Source organism: Limulus polyphemus, unplaced genomic scaffold, assembly GCF_000517525.1.
Source record: "Limulus polyphemus unplaced genomic scaffold, Limulus_polyphemus-2.1.2 Scaffold184, whole genome shotgun sequence".
Classification (NCBI taxonomy): domain Eukaryota; kingdom Metazoa; phylum Arthropoda; class Merostomata; order Xiphosura; family Limulidae; genus Limulus; species Limulus polyphemus.
The window spans coordinates 402,535-426,356 of NW_013665794.1; the positions used below are offsets into that span (position 1 = coordinate 402,535).

The window sequence follows — 23,822 nt, forward strand, 5'->3', positions numbered from 1 at the left end:
CTATATTTATTCTTTATTTATTATTATAAAAGTAACTAAAATTAAAAGTATGGATTCTTTTTAAGTTACTTAGGTCTAGAATAGGTAAAATAAGTAATAATGATATAATTAAAATTGTTCACGAGGTACACGTGATTTACAACTTATAATGGCGGGGAAAGCAGTTAGACATGGTTGAAAGGGCAATAAAACAATAAAATTTAATTATAAATAGATGTATAATGTTATGAACTTAGAGCTACTTAGGATAAATGAATGTAGTTTCAGGTTACAATTTGAAGTCATTCTAAGAAAAAAAAGAAGGTTAATTTAGGCTTATTTCGATTTTTTTTTTTTTTTTTTTTGTGTGGTTACGAGGTTGATCAAATTGACCGATACTGTTTTGAGAGTAGAGAAAATAACTTATAAACTATAAAGATTTAGTGAAAAAAAACGTTTGAAATGCATGTAGGAGGTTTTAAGGATTACACATAGAAAATTTGAGATTTTTGAGATGACGAAAAATATTTTTAATTTTAACATGAAAATTACTTTTCACACGGACTATTCAAAACAAATACTAAATATATTCATGGACAATTCTTTATTTTATTTTATTAGAAATACTTCACTGAGAAAGTGTATGCGAAAGACTTGTAATATTAACTGAAAGACTGCCAAATTTCATGAAGATATACCCAATATATATAGTTATAAGTATTAAATTTATATCAACTTTAAACGAGTACAAAAGGTCACGTGACTTGGTCAAATTGACTGACCCCATATTGAGAGGTTTATTAATTGGTTCCATTTGATTAAACCTGGATTTGGATGGTTCAAAGTGCACATATCACGACCTTTTTAGAGTTAAATTTAATTTAATTAAAGAACTTCATTACCAATGTTTGTCACTCAACTTGTCATAAAAATGTTTATAATTTATATTCTAATACTGTTTTAATTTCTTAGTTTCAAAACAGACTATTTGAATAAATTTTCCTTGTATCGAGTTAGGGTAGAGAAAATAACAGATAAAATATAAACTACTGAAAAAAAACATTTGAAATTTATCTAGGTGGTATTAGAGATCACACCTATGAAATTTGAAAATTTTCAGATGAAGAGTTTTTGATCTTGGCATGAAAATCACTTTGCACATGAAGCAGTCAACACTTCATATATTCACAGAAAAGAATCTTAGTGAAAATATTTCATTAAAAATTGTTTTTGTTTTTTTCTACAAAAGATTTAATGCTCATTGAAAGATTGTGAAATTTTATGAAATACACAAAACATATTGGAAGTTGTATGGAAACTAAAGGTCAATTTGGGTTTATGAACTTGGTTAATTTGACTGAACTCCTAGCAAAAATGTTAACCCTATCACCACGGGTATCCTTTACTGTGCATGAAACATTCAAAATTTTATTAAACTACTTTTTGTTTGTTATACCAATCAGTATAGCATAAAATCTTAGCTAATAATTCATATTTTAATAGTTTATAAGCTTTAAGTTCTTAATTCTATAAAACAATATTTAAAAAAAACCTGAATTTCTCTTAGTGTGACATGCATGACACATTTTTTCAAGGTATCTTCTCTTCTCTAATTTATCCACTACCACCCCTCCAATGAAATTAAACAAATTATTCACTATCAAATTGTCATTGCTCAGAAAAACCATAATTTTTATAGCCTTCAATTTTGTTTGGTTACAAATAGAAATAGAAAAATCAAATAGAAAATGAGACCCCTCCAACCACACCCACCTGTCACATTCTCTGTTTCAGGATATGTTAATAGTTCTCTCTTACATTTAATTATATATTGTGTATAAACAATAGAAAGTCAAGGTTTTCATCTATCAAATGATGTATTGTATAACTCTGTGTTCTGAGCATATAATCATCAGTTTCACTCAGAGTACAAGACTCGTTCCCGTAGAAAACTAATGGCTCTTGTTGCATAGTTAGAAAGCCAGAAAAATTGTGATAGTTAGAGGAAATTGTCTACTTTTTGCATGTTATTAGTCTTATGTTCTTTGGTGCATTATTTAATTAAATAAATAAATTTAGTGCATTACTGTCATTAGTATAAAAAAAGTAGGGTTAGTGTCATTGACAGTTGACAGCAAAAAATTATGCAGGTAAGTATTTCTTGTTTTTCATGTGTATTCTTTATTTATTATTATAAAAGTAAATAAAATGTAAAAACAGGAATCTTTTTAGGTTAGTTAATATTAAATTAGGTAAAATATATAATAATAATAATAATAATATCATAAAAATGTTTCATGAAGCACGCACGCGAGTAGTTTGGAGTAGCTCGTGGATAATGTAGTTCGATGGCATAACGTGAGCTGCATGTTCCCCCATATAATGGCACAAATAGTAGTTAGACATGGTTCAAAGGGCAATAAAATAATATAATTTAATTAATTATAAATAGATGTATACTGTTACGAGCTTAAAGATATACACACTATCTTGAAAGTTAGAAGTATTAAATCTATAAAGACCTTAAATGAGTACAAAGTGGTCATGTGGTTGGTCAAATTGACCAAGCTCATGTTGAGAGTTAAATCATAATACTTATGGACAACAAGGGATCTATTTGTCCATCTTGGCTGTCCCATCCTCTAAACTAAACTATTAAATACATTTTTAAAAAATCTTAAAGCCAGCCCTTATCATTCATATAGTTATCAAGTTTTTTTCTTAAATTTCTTGCCTCCACAACATCCAAAGACAGCCCATTCCAGAGGTGAACCACACTCTTAGAAAAATAACTGTCTTAGCTTTCCAACAATTCAATGTTCTTCATAAGATAAGGTGCTCAAGACTGAATACAATACTTCAAATGTGGCCTAACCAGTGGCCTATACAATGAAATTATATCATGTTTAGACTTGTATTCAATATTTCTGTATTCAACCTAAAATCCTATTTATCCTACCACTAGCAATAGCACAATGCTTGGATGGCTTACGAGACTGATTGACCTTTACACCAGGATCCCTTTCTTTCATGGCACTGTTAAGGTTATTCCCATAGAAATTATACTTATAATTGAAATTTTGATAACCCACATGCATTATTTTGCATTTATTACAATTAAAACCCTTCTGCCATTTATTTGCTTAACTCAATAAATTATCTAAATCATTTTGTAAATCAGCAGCATCCTCTTCACAGCTAGAAACACCCAAGACCTTAATATTATCTGCAAATTTAAGTAATTTATTGACTATTCCTTCATCAATGTCATTCATGTAAATCAAAAAATTGCAAAGGTCTTAAGGCTGAACCTGAGGTACCACATTTGTAACAACCCTCTGCTTTCTTCCATCCAATTTGCTAACATATCCTTCACACCTATAGGGATAATGGTTTTACAAGCCTTTTATGGTGGCACCTGTCAAATGATTTCTGAACATCCATATACACCAAGTCTGCACTCTTACCCTTATCTACATAAGCATCAGACTTTCCAAAACCTCCCACAACGGATCTAAGACTAATAGGCCTATAATTACTGGAACAATTTTATTACTTCCCATGAAAAGAGTAGTGACATTGACTAATGTCCAATCCTTTGGCACCTGCTCAATATACTTGTATCAAGTTTCGTTTCACCAACAAGGCCTCTGTGTTAGGCCTTGTTGGCCCAAGTAACTACTTGAAAGGGCAAAGAAATTCGCCAAAAATATATGTAAATGAATATATAACATCTTTAAAACTTATTACATGAATAATAAAATCTTCTAATTAACAACACAAAGTTGGTTTGCTTCTAATATAGATATTGTAAAATGTTTTTTGGTTGTACATCAGTGATTGTAGACATGGCAAAACTGCCTGTGGTGTTGTTTGGAATCAAAACCAAGATAAAATTCAGTTTTAAAAATGAAACTTTCTAGAAAATCTGTAAAAAAACCTGAAGATAGGAGACAGAAAATCTTTAGTTAAAATCCTACAGCAATAAGTATTTTTTCCTAAAAAGTACGTATTATAGGGGAGTTGCCAGTTTTTGAAAAAAGTACTTGCCCATGGAACAGAATGCTTGAAAAATCTAGTCTGTTTGAAAAGCTACTTTTTCTATCATTGTCTCATAAAATGTACAAACACATCAAATTTACCTTTTATTTAACAATGAACAGTTGTTGAAATTGCTATGCTCACCTAGTTTGAAGGCAAATAAAGGAAACATAAAGCAGTCCAAGCATTCTTGCCAAAATTGAGCATGTCTAATTTTTGTAAAAGTCGCATGGCAGAAGGAAAAATATACTAATTAAGTTAAATAGACTCAGACTTCACCCACCATAACAGTTAGAAAGAATGGTGGGTCTTGCATCCATTTTCATGTTTGGTTTCACCAAAAGTAAACTAGTATTCAATAGCTCTGCTTGGGTTGTACTCCTCAAACTGAGTTCCCAGAATCTTGAGAAGCATCATCTTACAAGGTGTTCTTATTAAACTGGTTTATTAAAGGGATCTTGATGATATTCATGGATGAAAATGCACATTTTTCCTCTGCTGTTAACACACTGAATATATACATCATCTCCATCAATTTCAAGATATTGTTGAGAGTGGAATATTTTGTACAATTTAACTCCTCCACAGTTCCTTCCTTCTCCTCAATGAGACGGACATCAAAATGGACTAGGATTTGTTCAATTTCTGATTTGCCATATGCACTGAGCTGTTCTTAACTTTCTGGCCAATCTGTATAGTCAGAAACACTGATTGCCTGAGCTGGCATGAGTTAGTGTATTTGATCATTGTGTCGGTTAGTTTAATGTAGCTTGTTAAACTGGCTGCTGACAGGTAGTAACCAGACAAATTGATCTCGGGTGATTCATCCCCAAACTTTGTTTTGTGTGGTACATATTAAGAAACTACTGCATGTGTACATCTGAGTTATTCTTCAGTTCTACTAATCTTAAGATTGACTGTTACACTGCAGGTTGATCATATATGAACATTAGGTCATTAGACTGAAAGAATTCTGAAAGATGTGATATTAGCTCTAGGATATCACTTAGACTGTAGTGTGTTTTGATGAAATTGTCACTAGTGATTTTAACAAGGACCTTCCTTACTTTAGCTGCTGACACATCAATGCCACTACTAACTTGACCTAAATATAAAACCACAACCTGAAGGTTATGTTACATGTCATTTAAAACTCTTACTTTGCTTGATACCCATTGCTTCTGTTTCACATCATCGAGGTGGGCAAAATTTTCACCTATAACCCTTGCAACTTCTTTGCATTTCCTCTCAATTTTCTGCTATTCCAGTAAAATGTAAAAATACTTTTCAAAATTTCTTCAAGCTGAGCATTGTAAGGTAAGAATTGCCAACTGAAGGAGAGTAGAAATGGGGTATTGTTTTTTTTTTTATTTTTAGTAGTAGTACTGCATCAACTTTTGGAATATTTCGTAAAGTTACACCATCAAAAGTAACTGATATTAATCCTGGATCTGATTATTTAATTTCTGTAGTGCATATTGTTTTTTTTTTTAGACTTTATATCTATCAAATTCATAAACAGCTTCTTAATTCCATTAACAGTATGATGTAGGACACCTAATACATGTATATGTTTTAGTGAAACATAATTTCTTAGCACTGGATAGGGCTTTCCTCCATTAACAACTGTTACTAGCAGTTTCCTGCTCAGTGTTGGCATTATCTTTATTCCCATTGGCTACAATACAGATTAACTTTGATCCACTAATTATCCTTGATGTCACATATAAAGTCTTAAAAATTCACACTTAATGAATTCAAAGGCTTTCCTAATATTGGTGTAATTATCTCCTACATCCACACCAGCCTTCCCTGTTGCTGTGCATGAAAATTCCATGTCTGATAGAGGTTTGTTTTGCTTAGCAATTAGATATGAATTGTTAAACAGCAAAATTAATCTCTTCTTTTTCACCTCCTCCTCTGTGCATTGCCTGCACAATAAAGAGTTGCTTCCCAAACTGAGTTATAGAACTGTCAAAACTCAATGTCTGATTTTGTATTCTTATGATTGTACCTTGACACACTTGCCATGTGAGCTTTGCTGCTTTTGTGTGCTCTGATTGGTTTAATATGGAATTGATCACATCCATTCAAGAAAGCATTACTGCCTGATCTTGAGTGACTAGGTACTGTTGTAGGATATTTCAGACAATCTTCATAGTACATTTTGGAGACTGGATCTCCCTCAGAGTGGCATTCCTTAGGAACTAACCATGGCCAAGTATCCTTCCAATGAGACTGAAGTACTTTGTCTTTTATTTTCATCTTATTTTTGAATTTTTCATGGCATAGAGCTAACTGCAGCTACAAACAGTTGCAACATCATCACTGGTAGGTGGTTTATGGGGCTCTTCTCCTTTTCTGCCCCCTTTAATATCACCATTTTGTTCAATTCAAATTTTATATGTATATGTACAGTGTCAAATTAGTTATTTTGATCATTTATTAATTCAATTATTTTGAATTTTACACGGAGCAGTATAGCGTATTCCACTTTGACTTCCCTTAGTCTGTTTTCTATTCTTGCTCTCATTTCACTTACAGAATTTATTTGACATGTTAGAATATACGTAAACATTGCATTATCAATATAGTATTTGCTAGTTTAATTACCGTATAGACAGTACATATATTTTTTACTCGTCAAACTATTTAGGTGGAGCACTTACTTTAAAACTGTTTTAATGTTCATATTAATGTTGTATTATTTTAAGTATAATTAACCAAATAGGTATTGTAGTTGCCTACCCTTCGCATCACTAGCAATAAAGAATTACCACTTAATTCATTTTCTATTAACTTCAACAAAAGACCCTCTTCAGCCTGTCACATCTAAACACACATACTTTGATCACACATGCATACATCTGACCAGCAAACAGAACACATTCAACACACAAGACAGTAAAATAAACAATAGTGAACTTAGCTCCCCCTTAAGTTGTTGTTGCTACAGTATATTTTGTATTTTATGTATTAATGTTTGTGCAGTGTATATTGGAGTGTAGCAATGTGGTTTTAGTTATATAGTAATATATAATAATAATAATAAAACGTTTTATTACAAAGAGATAAAAATATATATAATTCAAAGTACTCATTCCATGAACAAGGTGAAATGGGAAAACTTGTCCCTGATGCAAATTTTGCTGTCCTGGTCAATGAGTGATATGAATTGGAAACTCCTGATATCACGTTGAAATCCTTTGAAAATTTTAAGGCTTTGAATTCATACAAATATCTTTTAAATTAAGATTATTAATTATTTGCAGAAGCTAAATAATCTCTGGAGTGATCTTCTGAATTTTGAGACTATTTCATCCAATAATTTTTTGTTTTACAAAATAGCTGAGATATTTCCCTCATCAAGTCTTGAAGATGGCAATGAATTGACATAGATGAGGAAGTTTTGTTAGGGGTTCACAATATAAATTATCCATTGCTGACGTTTTACAGATTTTGGGCACTTTCATGTTTTACCATGCTTTTACCTGAATACTTAAGAATTAATGTATCATATACTTATAAGAACACATAAATGGATAAATTTTGCAACTTACAGGAGACAGGATGAGTAACAGACCATAAGGGAATAAGAAATAGATTGTCTGTGATCACTGATCTCATGAATTATAAACATTTCTTATCCTTAGGTAATGAACATATGTCAGTTGTCTGAACATTTATTTTAGTTTGAATTTGATATAATTGCAAAAAATATCCCAAAGTACATAGTTGAAATGTTCTGGTTAGATGCTTTATTTTTATTATACAAGTTGTGTTTGAGTGTTCAGGAACACCTACCTCACTAAATATAGCAACCTCACATTAAGATTAACCAAGTTTCAACTTTAAAGATAAAATATTTAAAGGTAGCACTCATTCATGAAAATTTTCTAATTCTAGTTTTTATTCTTCTACCTCCCCCAAGCCACTTTGTTTTTCTTACTTTCTTGTTTTTAAGACTGCTGCAACATTTTGAAATTAGTACCTTTGTTTCAGTGGGTGGAAGCAAGAGAGAAGTTTCAAAAATCTGCTGAACTTTTAGAAGGGGATCAACGAATAAAGAAGTCCATGTGGAGCCAGTTCTGGGGATCACATCAGAGGTTCTTTAAGTACCTATGTATAGCTTCAAAAGTTAAACCAGCTGTAGCCTTGGCACGGGAAGCTGTAAAAAATGGCAAGGTACACATTATTTATTGTGTAATTTATTTCAATGGTAAAGAATCAAATAATATTAATGAAAGTAAAATTTATATAAGATACAAAACTGAACTTTTAAAATGTTTGTAGTGGTTGCAATGAGCTAAAACTTGAAAGTTTTAGTATTAAAAGTGGATTTTGACTGGAGTTGATTGTACTGGATTTAATATTTTTATAGACTATGATTGGATGGCATTTAGGTCTGATGCAGACCTACTTCAGCAAAGATTGAAACACGGCACTTCAAGCTTGAACTCAATCAAAAAAACTCCAGTTAGTACAGAACTCTGTGAACAGAATAATTTTGTGGTGTCTTATTTATTATCTAAGAAAAACACTGGTTGAAATATGTTTTTGATTCTAACATAGAAAACGTTTGTGTTGTAGTAAAGTCTTATGTCTGCAGCTCAACTCTAAAAGGCTATACTACATGAAAATTGCATTACATGACTATCCTGTTCATATTTCAAGCATGTAATCTGTTTATTTGGTTCTGATTTGTCTTGCAATAATTATTTGCAACTCAGTTATGAAGATTGTTATATATTATGTGTATGTGTGTGATACCAATAATTATATTTATTTTATCTTTATCTCTAAGAATATTATTGTCAATTTTTATAGCTAATGTTCTTAGATAAATACAAGTAAAAGAAATTGTCTCTAGGCCACAAATTTGGACTGGATACTAAAGATGTTATTTATTATCTAGGATGAATTTCTTATGAACCTTTTTTTTTAGTTTGTGGCCTTTCAAGAAATTTCAGCTAAACAGAATCTCTCCCTCTCATATATATATATATATAAATTTTCTCCCTATAGTGCATTGTGATAGGCTTGCAGTCAACTGGTGAAGCACGTACATTAGAACAGTTAGAGGAAGCTGGTGGAGAACTCACAGATTTTGTTTCTACAGCTAAGTGTGTATCTTATTTTGTGGTTATAATGAAACTTTAACATTGTATTAAACTCTTGAAAGATACTTAGGCTTGATGCAGGAATTAATCAATTAGGATGAACTAAAATACAACATTTCATAAGAAATTGACAGTAAAAGTTTCAAGGGCTTTATCTATTCTCCCACTCTTTTCATTATTTTTTGTATCTGTGTTTTAAAAACTAATCAAAAGCCATAATATGGAGTCTAAAATATGATGTGAAAATCAAAATAAAAAAGTTGAGTATAGTTATAAAACAGGAAATAATTAATAAATAGTGATTTGAGTTGTGATTTTGTAATAATTTGTTTCTTAAAAGTTGTTTTTTGGGGTACCCTGGTATTAAGAAAAGCTTAGGAGGTTTATTTTATTTTTTTTTCTGTTTCTCAGTGAAAAGTTATTTTTTGGTACCGACTTAAAATTGTATAAACCTTACTTCTTTTTTTGTTTGATGTAGAGGAGTGCTACAAACCCTGATAGACAAACACTTTCCAGCTCCAGATCGTAAGAAAATGAGCCGTCTCCTGGGTTTGGAAAGTTTCATGAAAGAAGAGGCAAAAGAAATCAAGCGACCTATCTCTCCGGTTGCATCCTCCTCTTGTGGGGGCACCAAAAGAAAGTCTGGTAATATTTTTGTATTTCCTCATTGTAACTAGCATTTTTTAATTGTATTGAACGTATATAGGTTCCATCAGGAAGGTTTGTGTAACTTCCTAATTTTCCATAATGATTTTTATCAAATCATTGTTTCTGAACTCATAATAGATTTAGTATTTTTGACTTTCTCTTTTTCAGAATCATATTAATCCCTTCTTTCATGCCTAGCTACTAAGTGGTCAGTTAAAAATGTATTATCATGATACTTTAACTATGTTCCATTGTTCTATTCTTTCTTAAAGATATTGACTTGTTACATTTTTATTTAAACAAGAAAGAACTTTTTATTCTGTTGTTTGTTTTTAACCCTATTGCCATGGGTATCCTTTACTGCACATGACAAGGTTTTAGTGTCTTACATTCAAAATTTTATTAATCTACTTTTTGTTTGTTAAACCAATTAGAAGAGTATAAAATCTTAGCTAATAATACAAGTTTTAAGTTCTTCATTCTACAAGGCAATATATAAAAACAATCCTGAATTTCCACTAGTGTGACCCACGTGACACATTTTCTCTTAGCATGTCATCATCCCTATTTTATCCACCACCCCTCCAAAAAGTACGAAATTAAACAAGTTACTCTATAAAATCCTTATTGCGCAGACAACCCATAATTTTTAGTCTTCAATTTTGTTTGGTTACAGAGCTATCAAATAAAAAATCAGATCCCTCCTGCCACACCCATCTGTCACATCCTTTCTTTCAGAATTCATTGATAGTTCTCTCTTGTGTTTCATTACATTTTACCTGTAACCAATAGGAGGTCAAGGTTTTCATCTATCAAATGATGTATTGTGTAACGTTATGTTCTGAACAGTTAGACATAAATTTCACTCAGAGTACCCATATTGTTCCCATGGGAAAGTTAATGACTAGCTTGGATGAATTTGTAATGGCTCTTGTCGTAAAGTTAGAAAGCCAGGAAAATTTTGAGAGGTAAGTGAATATGTCTACTTTTTGCATGTTATTAGTTTATATTCTTTGAAGCATTATTTAATTAAATAAAAATTAAGTGCATTACTATCTATAGTATAAAAAATTAGGGTTAACTCTCTTTGAAACCTGACAGCAAGAAAAAAGAAGATTGGTTAAGTGTTTCATTTCTTGTTTTTGATGTTTATTCTTTATGTATGTTTATCAAATAAATTAAAATGTAAAAATAGGGATTGTATTAGGTTTGTTAAGATTATATTAGGTAAAATAATTAATAATAATATGATAATAAAAATGTTTCATAAGGTACACACGAGAGCAGCTTGTGGGTAATGTAATTTCTTAGTATAATGTGTTAGCTACATGTTCCGTGAGTGATTTAAAACTTATAATGGTGCAGATAGTAATTAGACACAGTTCAAAGGGCAATAAAAATGACAATAAAATTTAATTATAGATAGATGTATAATGTTACAAACTTAGAGCTACTTAGGCTAAATGAATGTAGTCTCATGTTACAATTTGAAGTCATTCTAGAAAGAAAAGAAGGTTAATTTAGGTTTATTTCAATTTTTTTGGGTGGTTACAAGGTCGGTTGAATTGACCAATCCAATTTTGAGATAGGGTAGAGAAGATAACAGATAAACTGTAAAATTTTACGGAAAAAAAAAAACGTTTGGAATGCATTTAGGAGGTTTTAGGGATTACACAAAGGAAATTTGATATTTTTGAGATGACAAAAAGTATTTTTAATTTTAACATGAAAATTACTTTGCATACGGACTATTCAAAACAAATACTCAATATGTGCATGGACAATTCTTTATTTTATTTTATATAAAATATTTCACTGAGAAATATGACTTTTTGTATGTGAGAAAGACTTGTTATATTAACTGAAAGACTGACAAATTTTGTGAAGATATACCCAATATATATAGAGTTATAAGTATTAAATTTATATCAAATTGACCAACCCCATGTTGGGAGAGTTAAGAGGCTTTAGAGATTATGCAAATGAAACTTGACAATTTTCAGATGAATAAAAGTATTTTTAACTCTCTCAACATGGGCTCAGTGAATTTGACCATCCACGTGACCTCTTTGTACTTGTTTAAAGGTGATATAAATTGAATACTTCTAACTTTCAATATAGTGCGTATATCTTCACAAAATTTGGCAGTCTTTCACATACAAAAAAAAAATCAGTTTTTAGTGAAGTATTTTTATGGAAATAAAGATTTGTCCATGAATATATTGAGTATTTGTTTTATGTAGTACCTAAAACCTTTATAGTTTATCTGTTATTTTCTCTACCCTATCTCAAAATGAGATCAGTCAATTTGATTGAACCTGTAACCACCAAAAAAAGAAAAAAATTGAAATAAACCTAAAATAACCTTTTTTTTCTTTCTAGAATGACTTCAAATTGTAACATGAAACCACATTCATTTATCCTAAGTAGCCTGAGTTTGTAACAGTATACATCTATTTATAATTAAATATTGTTTTATTGCTCTTTGAACCGTGTCTAATTACTGTCTGTGCCATTATAAGTTGTAAATCACTCAGGGAACGTGCAGCTCACGTTGTGCTTACAAATTGTTACCCACTAGCTGCTCGTGTGTGTGCCTTGGGAAACATTATTATATTATTATTTATTTTACCTAATTTGATCGTAACAAACCTAAAAGGATCCCTATTTTTATATTTTAGTTACTTTTATAAATTTACATAAAGAATAAACACGAAAAACAAGAAATAAAATACTTAACCATTCTTCTTTTTTCTTGCTTTCAAGTTTCAAAGAGAGTTAACCCTAATTTTTTATACTGTAGATATTAATGCACCAAAGAAAATACTGATAACATGCAAAAAGTAGATAAATTCACTTACCTCTCAATTTTCCTGGTTTTCTAACTATGCAACAAGAGCTGTTACACATTCATCCAAGCTAGTCGTTAACTTTCCCATGGAAATGATGCTGGTACTCTGAGTAAAATTGACGTCTAACTGTTCAGAACATAACGTCATACAAAATACGTCATTTGATAGATGAAAACCTTAACTTTCTGTTGGTTATAGGTATCATATAATGAAACATAAGAATGAAATATCAAAGAATTCTGAAAGAGAGGATGTAGCAGGAGGGGTCTGATTGTATATTCGATAGATCTGTGAACAAACAGAATTGAAGGCTATAAAAATTATGGTTTGTCTGAGCAATAAGGATTTTATAGAGTAACCTGCGTTTAATTTTGTACTTTTTTGAGGGGTGGTGGATAAAATAGAGATGGTTTTTTAAGAATTTAAAACTTGTATACTGTTAAAATAGGGATTATTAGCTAATATGTTATGCTATTCTAATTGGTATAACATAAACAAAAAGTAGTTTGATAAAATTTTGAATGTAAAACACTAAACCTTTGTCATGCACAGTAAAGGATACCCGTGGTGATAGGATTAATCTTGACACTTTGCACTCGGAGCAGTCAACATTTCAATTCCATATATTCATGGAGAAATTTCTAGTGAAAATACTTCATTAAAAATTCTGATTTTTTTGTCTACAAAGACTTAATGCTTACTGAAAGCCTAGGAAATTTTGTGAAATACACAAAACATTAGAAGTTGTAGTATGGAAGCTATAAAGGTAAAACTGGGGTCACGAACTTGGCCAATTCAACCGAACCTGTAGCAGCAGTGTTAAAATGCATAATTTAGATAAGTTGATTAACAAATCCAAAAGGTATTGGTATCAAAAATTATTCAATTAATACTTAAGATCATTTGTACTTGGTGAAACTCCATAACTACACAGAATTGGGGAAAACAAATAATTGTTTCACAAATTTTTTTATTACCATATTTTTTCCGATGTCATGGTAGTAATGAATTGAATACTTGTGAAATGTACCATTGGCTTTTATTTCTTCAGTTCTGTAAAAAATATTCAGCTTCATATAACGAAGGCTAGTTGCAGTACACTTCACTTGAGAATGGTCCAGTTACCATATCTTCAGTTGTGTTTCATGTGTATTACATTGATAATGCTTTGTGCTGTATACATTATGCTCTCTGAAATTCCCATGTTTTACTAGTGAATCTTTGGTCCATCCTTATGTGAATAATTTTAGTTTTGTGAAAATTTATATTAGATGTAGGCTGTATTTTTTAGTTTATTATAAATAAAGTTGGTAAAGTATATGATTCGTGGTATAATTCACTTCCTCTTGGTTGGTTTTAGGTACCCAGCAAACAAGTACTGACAGGTGTTGTCTTTGGACAAATAATATTGTCTGGAGAGCAAAGTAGTTTTGAGAAGATCAAGTTAAACACAGTGTACAACTGTTAGTCTAATATAAAAGCATTTTGAATTGTAAGGTTAAGTAGTAGTAGGTCAACACTTAAAAGTTGTATGTTTTTTCTCTATCTCATGGAATAAGGTATTAAATATGATTTATGGTACAGTCTTTGAGTTTTTAAGTGATTTTCATATTGAACTGAATGTTAACACTGGTTATTAATCAGAAATTTTCAAATTTCTTTCATTGCTTTTTAGATGCAGTATCTGTATTATTTCCTGAAATTGAAATTCCCATTTTTGCTAAACTTGAATGTTACTCTAACCTGGCAGAGCAGTATTGTCTGTGGACTTACAATGCTAGAAACCAGGTTTTGATACCCATGGTGGGCACAGCACAGATAGCCCATTGTGTAGCTTTGTGCTTAAACTACAAACAAACAAATATTTCTCTAACCATATCAATAAATTTTGAAAAAATTAATACATTTTATTATTATTGTTATTAATCAAGATTTCTGGACAGTATAAATTAACTTCCTAAAGTTGGCAAACAATTTGCTTAAAACATGGTAGAACTTTATGATGTTCAGTACACCTACATACATCTTGTTGAAATGATATGTAAAGTCAGAGGGTATAGTTTTCTTGAACAGATCACAATGATGAACCACTTTTATGGTCTGAAAGTTCATCCTATTTCCTAGGCCAGTCAGGATAAGTACTTTTTTGTATAGGTAATCCTAATATAATTTTGTACTGAAGGATGACAAAAACATTAAACAGCCTTGTCTTTTTTGTTCTGTTTGTAGTGTGCTATCCATGTAAAACTGAATTACCTTCAAAGCAATAGAATAAGTCTTTAATGAATAATTGAAATGTGAAAATGAATGAAATAGACAAACTAGACTCAAAGTTGACATGAAATAGACAGTTTTTATTAAAACATACTTAATGCAAACACAATTTGTATACTTGCCTTTATGTGCATGGGAGGATCACTTTTATTGGATCATCTATCTTCAACCAATAAGGTTGAATCCAGGTATCAGATTGACTATATCCAGTGTTCCTTACTTCACAAGAAACTTCCTTTTTACCCAAAAGAATTTGTGCTTCCCACATGACTGGTCCTTCTCAGTCAAACTTGGGTAAGGCTGTTACCTTGAAATATTAACTATCATTGAAGGACACAGCTGTTGATGTTTTTGCATGATGTGCAGTATTTCAGGATTCTCTCATGGGCTAAATAGGTATCTCTTAAAGAATGATAAACAAAATAAGGCAGCTGGAATGAAATGGCTTTCTCAAACATGTTATGAGAACCCATCAAATATACAGAATAAATGATAAATTTAGAATAAGTACTATAATGTATACAGAAAAGGTAGAAATGAATGTTGTAATTATATACTACAGTGCAAACTATAATTATTTTAAGGTATTGACCCTCTATTACCTTTTGTTTTCAATGAGTACAGTTCCAGTTTGTGTTTCTGATGATAAACAAATGATATGAAAGTTGAAATAATACAGGAAAGAATAATCAGTTGTGTTTTCCTGTAGCAAGACAAGCAAGGCAGCTTGTGAAACGATACAGGGAGTCGAAGCTAACAGATGAAAGCAATAGTGAAGCAGAACCTGAAGAGAATGATGACAGTGAGTTTGCTCCTTCTGATTCCAATTCAAGTGATCGAGAGCCAAGTCCATCTCCAACTGAATCTGAAGATGATAGTGATTTTAACCCTTTTGGAGAGGAATCTGACAGTGATGGTAAGAAATAAATTTTAGAAGCATATTTTAATTGTTACTTTGTGTAAGTAAAAAAATGTGTTTATATTGTTATGAACACATCTTAGATCAAGGTTAAATCCAGACATTAATAGGATTGTCTGAAATAAAAATAGTGTTTGAACATTAGTTTCATATTTTACAGTAAAAATCAAAGCTGAATGTAATGTATCTTGCAAGAGGCTTCAGATAATTTTTATATAAATTTTAGCTCTATTTTTTGGTAAACCCTTTTGTGACGGCCTTGGTATAAAATACACGAGTTCGTATACACATTTGCATACGTTAAGTATTTATACTATAACTTTTAATGCTGTATATGTATCTTCACAAAATTTGTTATACTTTTAGTAATTATTCCAAGTCTTTTGTACACAAAAAATCAGATTTTTTAATGAAGTAATTTTACTAAAGATTTGTGTACTCTTTAAAACTTCCTAAATACATTTCAAACGTTTGTTTTCAATAAAACTGTATATTTTGTCTGTTATTTTCTCTACCCTAGCTATACAGGGTCTGTCAATTTGACTGACCTTGTAACCACCATAAAAAATTAGGAAATATAAATTATGCTTTTTTCGTTCTAGAATGACTAAAGATTAAAATATGAAAATGCAAATGTTTAGTCTAAATATTTTAAATCTCGTAACATTATACATTTATTTATTTTTATTATATTGAACTTCCAGTCGTGCCTGGCTAACATTACAGAAGTTACAATGACGTGGCACACATGCACTCATGTTACTGTATCCAATAATATAAAACTGACCTTTAGTCTTTACAAAATGATCTGTCTTGGCCATATTTTAGTGGACTTGTATTTTGTAAAATACAAGTTACATACATTTCAATTATTATACATTATATTTCTATATAGATTATTCCTATTTACAAACAAGTTCTTAAACTTATTTTTCTTAAACATAGAACAGTAACTGAAGAAGTAAAGAAAACTCTAGTTACAACCTTGGTACTCATTTGCTGCTTCTTGTAGCTTGCTAAGCCTTAAAAAATTTTGCATGTGGAGGATGTGAAACAAAATAATTTTTCTGTGTTTTATATGTACATTTGAATAATCAAAAAATCATAAATTGCTATATCAATACCATAGAATTCCATTATAATTTATCAAGTTTAGTAACTAAAGCTGTATTTTGGTCTAAAAAAATATGGAATTTCAAGCAGACTAAAGACAACCTACCTCCTTGAAATCTTGTTTTGAAAGAACGAGATAGTGTCCTAACACATGAAAATGGCTGAGAAAGCCACTTGGGGGAAATTCTGAGCTTTTGATTGTTTATTCACATCATATACACAAGTGTATATAAGGGACTGTTTCCCAAAATGGAAAGAGGTGAGTGGGGCCACTGTGTTTGACTCAGTGAATAGAAAGCTAGGAGATTCTTATTTTATGTTCTAGCTTGTTAATATTGGTAATTTGAGTTCCTAATTCGTATGAAACTATAGACAAACATCTAAGTTGAACCATTGCTGCATACAACATACCATGTGACACACAAATATCGATGTTTAGCTTTGTTTTTTTAATATTTACTTTTAAATTAAGAAATTAACTGTGTAATACTAAAATTTGAATTATAATCTACAATTTGATACCAAACTTGTTGACATCAGTTCATAAAATAGTAGATCAATAAAATTTTCAATGCAAGTCAACAAACATGATGCCATGGCTTTTCACCTGTGACCCATAGCGATAGGGTTAAATTACTATCATAACCTTGCATACCCGGTAAGTCAGTATGAATAATTTGGATAATAAAGTGCAAACCAGGTTCATAATATCTTATAGTGCTTGTAGTACCTTTTTTAAAGAGATTACTTCGTATGTTTAAGCTGAAACTTTTTCATTTCATTCAGAAACTATTTGAAGGCAAGGTAAATTTGTATGATTTTTTTTGAAATGTTTTAAATTTGTGATTACCCTTTTACTATGGGTGGGTGGATTCCAACCAGCCCATCTCCCCCAAAGTAATCATTAGGCAATTATTGTACTGTAACTTTTTTAAAATGTACACTTCACGAACTTTTACAGATTATCAGTAAACATTACAAAGCATTTGTACACAAAATATCAGATTTTTGAAGTAAGTTTTAAGATTTTTTAACCCTTCAACTACAGTTGACATCATATGATGCAAGCATTTTGCGAGCAACATTTTGAATGGCCACTAATTTGGTGGCCTGGTAAGTTTTCTAGGTGCTGCGAATCATCCGAGAACAGTACCCAAGCAATGCCATGCACCCATGCTTCAGTTACCCACATATAGTCATGGTGGTAGGACCTAGTACATCTCGTGCATCTGCTGCTCCCAATTATCTCATTGAGATAATTTTAACCTAGAATTTCGTGCTTTTGATTCCAGAATAATATCAGAATTTCTGGTCATTGAGGAGGCTGAAGAAATAGAGTATTTCCAATGAAGTGAGGAATTATATAGTGAGTGAAACAAAAAAATACAGGGATTTTGTTGTTTCAAAGTCTCAATTTCCAAAACATACTTACCTCCTCTCACACTTATAGCTAATACTCAACTGCCAGGGTTTCTTCCTTTGCTCATGTAAGCATTGGTCTGATTTTTTTATCACCTTGTCCAGTTTTTTATACCCCACTCACCTGCCCTTGGCAATATTTATCTTGTGACTCTCCACCTATGTCAGTGCATCCTCTATCCTGGTACTGTATATAAGCACCTCATTCAGATAATGTTATCAGTTTTTGTTGGCAAAGTGTCACTAATGGGTTTTCCAGTATTACGATCATTCAGAGATACTTTGAATGTTATATGTATTATCTAGTTGGTTTTAAAAACATTTTTATTCCAATTAGTAAGCCAATTTATATGAATTCCTAGATTATTATTTCTGGCACTGGGGGCAAATCAGGTCTTCCTAATCCACCTCTTATATCTAGCATTGCACAACAATCGGGGTGGGGTGTCACTCTAGATTGAGACTGTCAGTGATCTTATTCGTAGTGAGATGGAGATATATATTTTGTTTTGTGGTGTTCGTCCAGGGTCTCTGAGGCTGCAATTGAGGGCGATCCACAACATTCTGGAGAGAATTTAGATTAGTTTTTTCTGTGTCTTCTTTTTGTCTGTTATTTTTTCAGTTCCCCTATGGGAAAGTGATGAGTTTGCATATTCTCAGCAATGGGGTCTGGGGTTCAATTCCCTGAAGTTAACAACTAGCTTCGATGAATTTCTAACGGCTTTTGTCGCATAGTTAGAATGCCTGAGAGGTATGTGAATTTGTCTACTTTTTGCATGTTATTAGTCTATATTCTTTGGTGCATTAGTATAATTACTATAAAAAAACCAGACTTAACTCTCCTCAACAATCGAGTGCAAGAAAAAAAAGATTGGGTAAGTACATTATTTATTTACTTGTTTTTCATATTTATTCTTTATTTATTATCATAAAAGTAACTAGAAATCTAAAAATATGGATCTTAAGTTTTGTAAGACTAGATTAAAATAAGTAATAATAATATAATTAAAATTGTTCGCAAGGCACGCACGAGAGCAGCTCGAGGGTAATGAAGTTCGATAGCGTAATGTGAGCTGCACATTCCGAGTGATTTACAACTTATAATGGTGTGGATAGTAGTTAGATATGGTTCAAAGGACAATAAAATTTAATTATAGATAGATGTATAATGTTACGAACCTAGAGCTACTTAGGATAAACGAATGTAGTTTCATGTTACAGTTTGAAGTCATTCTAGAAAGAAGAGAAGGTCAATTTAGCTTTATTTCGATTTTTTTGGTGGTTACTAGGTCGGTTGAATTGACCAATCCTGTTTTGAGATAGAGAAAATAACAGATAAACTATAAAGTTTTACTGAAAAAAAGTTTGATATGCATTTAGGAGGTTTTAGGGATTACACAAAGGAAATTTGAGATTTTTGAGATGAAGAAAAGTATTTTTAAGTTTTAACATGAAAATTACTTTGCACATGGACTATTCAAAACAAATACTCAATATATTCATGGACAAAACTTTATTTTATTAGAAATACTTCTCTAAGAAGTATGATATTTTGTATGTGAAAGACTTGTAATATTAACTGAGAGACTGCCAAATCTCATGAAGATATACCCAATATATATATATAGTTATAAGTATTAAATTTATGTTGACTTTAAACAAGTACAGAAGGTCACGTGACTCAGTCCAGTTGACTGACCCCATGTTGAAAGATTTAAATGTACACTGTCTTATCAAATTTCAAAACTTAAATAAAATAATAATTCTAATTTTATTTCAACCATTTTTACTCAGAAATATTTTGTAAATTTGTGACATTTATTTAGTGTAATTTGCAAAAAAAAAAATGTAAGTTGCATTTCTGCATAGCTCCAAGAAACCTTGCCTGTAAACAGTGCACTTATAGATGTTTTTAGAATTCTTCTGCCCATCCCAAAGCATTGGTTTTTAATTTGTTAATAAACTATCATTCCTTGAGAATACAGTCAACTCTTTCCATACAATGTCAGTGGATTACACTGACCTTTTAACCACCAAGTAAACGTGAGAGCATTATTACTGTACCTTTTTATATGTTTTGTGTATCTTCATGAAATTTGGCTAGCTTTCGGTAAACATTACAAGTCTTTTGTACAGAAAAAAAAATCAGATTTTGTAATTAAGTATGTTTGCTAAAGATTTGTCTGTGAATATATAGAGTCGAAGTGTTGACTGCTCTGAGTGCGAAGTGATTTTCATGTTAAGATTAAAAATACTTTTCTTCATTTGAGAATTTTCAAATAATATTTATTTAACATCTAAGACTTCCTAAATAAATATCAAACATTATTTTAAGTTAAACTTTATGTTTTATATATTGGCCAAACTTGTAATCACCTTAAAAATATATATATATCTGAATTACTCTTTTTTTTCTTTCTAGAGTAATTGTAACAGAAAACTACAGTTGTTTATCCTAAATAGCTTAAGGCTCATGACAGTTTACATCTGTTTTTACATAATTTTATTGTCTTTTGAACTGTATTAAACTAATAACCCAGCCATACAACTCACTTAGCAAATGTGTAACTCAAGTTACCATATTGAATAACAAAAGGCATGAGCTAGTTGCAAGCATACCTCACATAGAACATAATCTAATAATGAAGTAAAACATGAACATAATAACATGAAGCATTTATTAAACATTTTGGAATCTTCAAAATTCCACCTTCAATAACCTAGAGGTACAAAACAAACACAGTGGTAAATGGACCAGAAATATGATATAATTTGTAATAAATAAAAACAGTTTGATTACAAACAAGTAGAACAGAAAAGTGTGTAGTGCAAGTGAAATTCTTAAATTAAAATAGATTTAAATCAAATGAAGAAAGTGTATTATTTGTAGGTGGAAGAAGAGGTTTTATGTATAATGTCTCTTTTATTAGAAGTTTGGTATCATGCTTGACTGTTCAGAGAATTCTAAAGTTGGAGATAGAAATTGGATGATCTGTTTCTGTATTATGTTGGTAGATTGCAGAGTTGGAGTGGCTTGTAACTTTTCTTCTAGTTGATATACCCATATCTTCAAGTTCTTGTATTTTAAGGTGATGTTTAGTTTCACCAATATAGAGGCCATACATTCTCTGCATTTAGAGAGATGTAGATTAGATGTGTACAATGAGCAACCAACTCATGATATTTGTGGTGGAAAAACATTTTTAGTCTGAAATTAGGTATAAAAATAACTTTTAGATCAATTTGAGTGAAGTAAGTTACATAATTTTTTCCAACTGTTTCATGATAAGGGAACTATCTTCCAAGATATGGTGAGCAGGGTGTATAAAGGTAGTTTGGGTACAGTAGGTATCTTGGCTGGCTTGACAAACACATTAGTTAAGAATGAGCATGTTATTTCCTTTAGGAAATGCTTAGGGTAACCATTTCAAAAAAGAATGCTTTGTATGAAAGAAATTTCCTTGTGAAGGACAGAGTATGACATTGTGTTTGAAAGAAAAGGGTATAAAGCTGTCAGACTGAGTGAAAAAGCCAGTAAGTGTGTTTTTATGATAGACAGAAGTTGTGAAGCCATTAGCATCCTGACTAACCAGAACATAAAAAAAAAGTTATTTGTCTTAATTTCTTGAGTGAAGTATATAGAGGGGTATTGTGAATTAAGATAGCCAAGAAGAGAATTATTATTATTATTATTGCCATTATTTTTCATTATCTTGCCTAATCTAACCTAATAAATTTCTGATTTTTAGATTTTAGTTTCTTTTATAACAATGAGTAAAAAATACAGCTGAAAAGAAGAAATATGGTATTTACATTCACGTCTTGTTTGTTTGCTGTACGTTGCTAATGAAAATTTAAGCCAACTTTTTTTTGCAATGATGGTACTAGTACATTAAATAATTTTTATCTATTTAAAGAATGCACCTAAGAACACAGAATAATAACATGCACAAATTAAACAATAAGGCATAAGTGCTTTAAAATAATTCCTTTGCTGTTCAACATGAACACTATTAACCAAACTTTGAAAAAAGATGAAATTGACAATACTTTATACTGAAAACAATGTTATGTCATATGGCATTTGATAAATTAAAAGGTTTTTCTATTGTTTATAAATGATATAAAACGTGAGAGAGAATTATTGACAATTTGAATGAGAGGATGTGACGGGTGGGCCTGGCAAGTGGATCTGACTTTCTAGTTTATGTCTCTATAAACAACGAATATTGTAGGCTATAAAAATTAGACTTTGCTGTGGTAATATCTATATTATAATGAGCAAATTAAATTAAATTCTGTACTTCAGAGAGGAGTAGTAAATATATTAGAGAATGGGTAATGCATAGAGAACAAATGCCATGATTAAATATTTTCTTTTTAAATAAAAAATTAAAACTTATATAATATTAAGATTTGATTTATTAACTACAAATTTATTTGTATACCATGATAATATAGTAGTTTAATTAACTTTTGATTGTAAATCTCTAAAAATTTGTGACATGCACACTTTGACCTACCCATGACCAGGGGGTTAACTCTCTCAATACTGGCTTGGTCAATACGACTGACTACGTGACCTTTTGTACTTGTTTAAAGTCTATAGATTTGGTACCACTAACTTTTAATATAGTTTGTATATCTTCACAAAATTTGGCAGCCTTTTGGTAAACATTATAAGTCTTTCACATACAAAAAATCAGGTTTTTTAGTGAAGTATTTTTAATAAACTAAGAAAAGATTTGTCCTTGAATATGTTGAGTGTTTCTTTTGAATAGTCTGTGTGCAAAGTGATTTTCATATTAAGATTAAAAATACTTTTCCTCATCTCAAAAGTCTCAAATTTCATTTGTGTAACCTCTAAAACCTAAATGCATTTCAAATGTTTGTGTTTTCAGTAAAACTTTATAATTTATCTGTTATTTTCTCTACCATAACTCTATACTCAGTTGGTTAATTTGATCAACCTCATAACCACCAAAAAAAAAATCAAAATAAATCTAAATTACCCTCTTTTTCTTTCTAGAATGACTTCAAATTGTAACATGAAACTACATTTGTTTATCCTAAGTAGGTTTGAACTTGTAACAATATACATCTATATATAATTAAATTTTATTGTTGTATTGCCCTTTGAACCTTGTCTAACTACTATTTGCAGCATTATAAGTTGTAAATCACTTGGGGAACATGCAGCTCATGTTACATTATTGAATTACGTTACCCACAAGCTACTCCAAGCTGCTCGCATGTGTGCCTCATGAAATATTTTTATTATAAAATGCCCTAATCTAACCTTAACTAACATTTTAGTAACTTTTATAATAATAAATAAAGAATAAACATGAAAAAACAAGAAATAAAGTACATTTTTTTCTTCTGTCAAATGTCGATAACACTTAACCCATCTTCTTTATATTAATGGTAGTAACGCATATAATAATTTTTATGTAA

General features: G+C 30.7%; 1 protein-coding gene across 1 annotated transcript in view; it reads left to right on the forward strand.

The window, feature by feature from the left end:
• The window catches only part of LOC106478141 (protein strawberry notch homolog 1-like), a 59,352-nt gene extending 40,252 nt beyond the window's left edge, over nt 1–19,100 (forward strand). The window contains exons 11-15 of the mRNA XM_013938656.2: nt 8,023–8,205; nt 9,046–9,143; nt 9,619–9,785; nt 15,624–15,830; nt 18,988–19,100. Coding sequence (XP_013794110.1) covers nt 8,023–8,205; nt 9,046–9,143; nt 9,619–9,785; nt 15,624–15,830; nt 18,988–19,100 — 768 coding nt within the window. The remainder of the gene's footprint in view (nt 1–8,022; nt 8,206–9,045; nt 9,144–9,618; nt 9,786–15,623; nt 15,831–18,987) is intronic.
• The last annotated feature ends 4,722 nt before the right edge of the window (nt 19,101–23,822 follow it).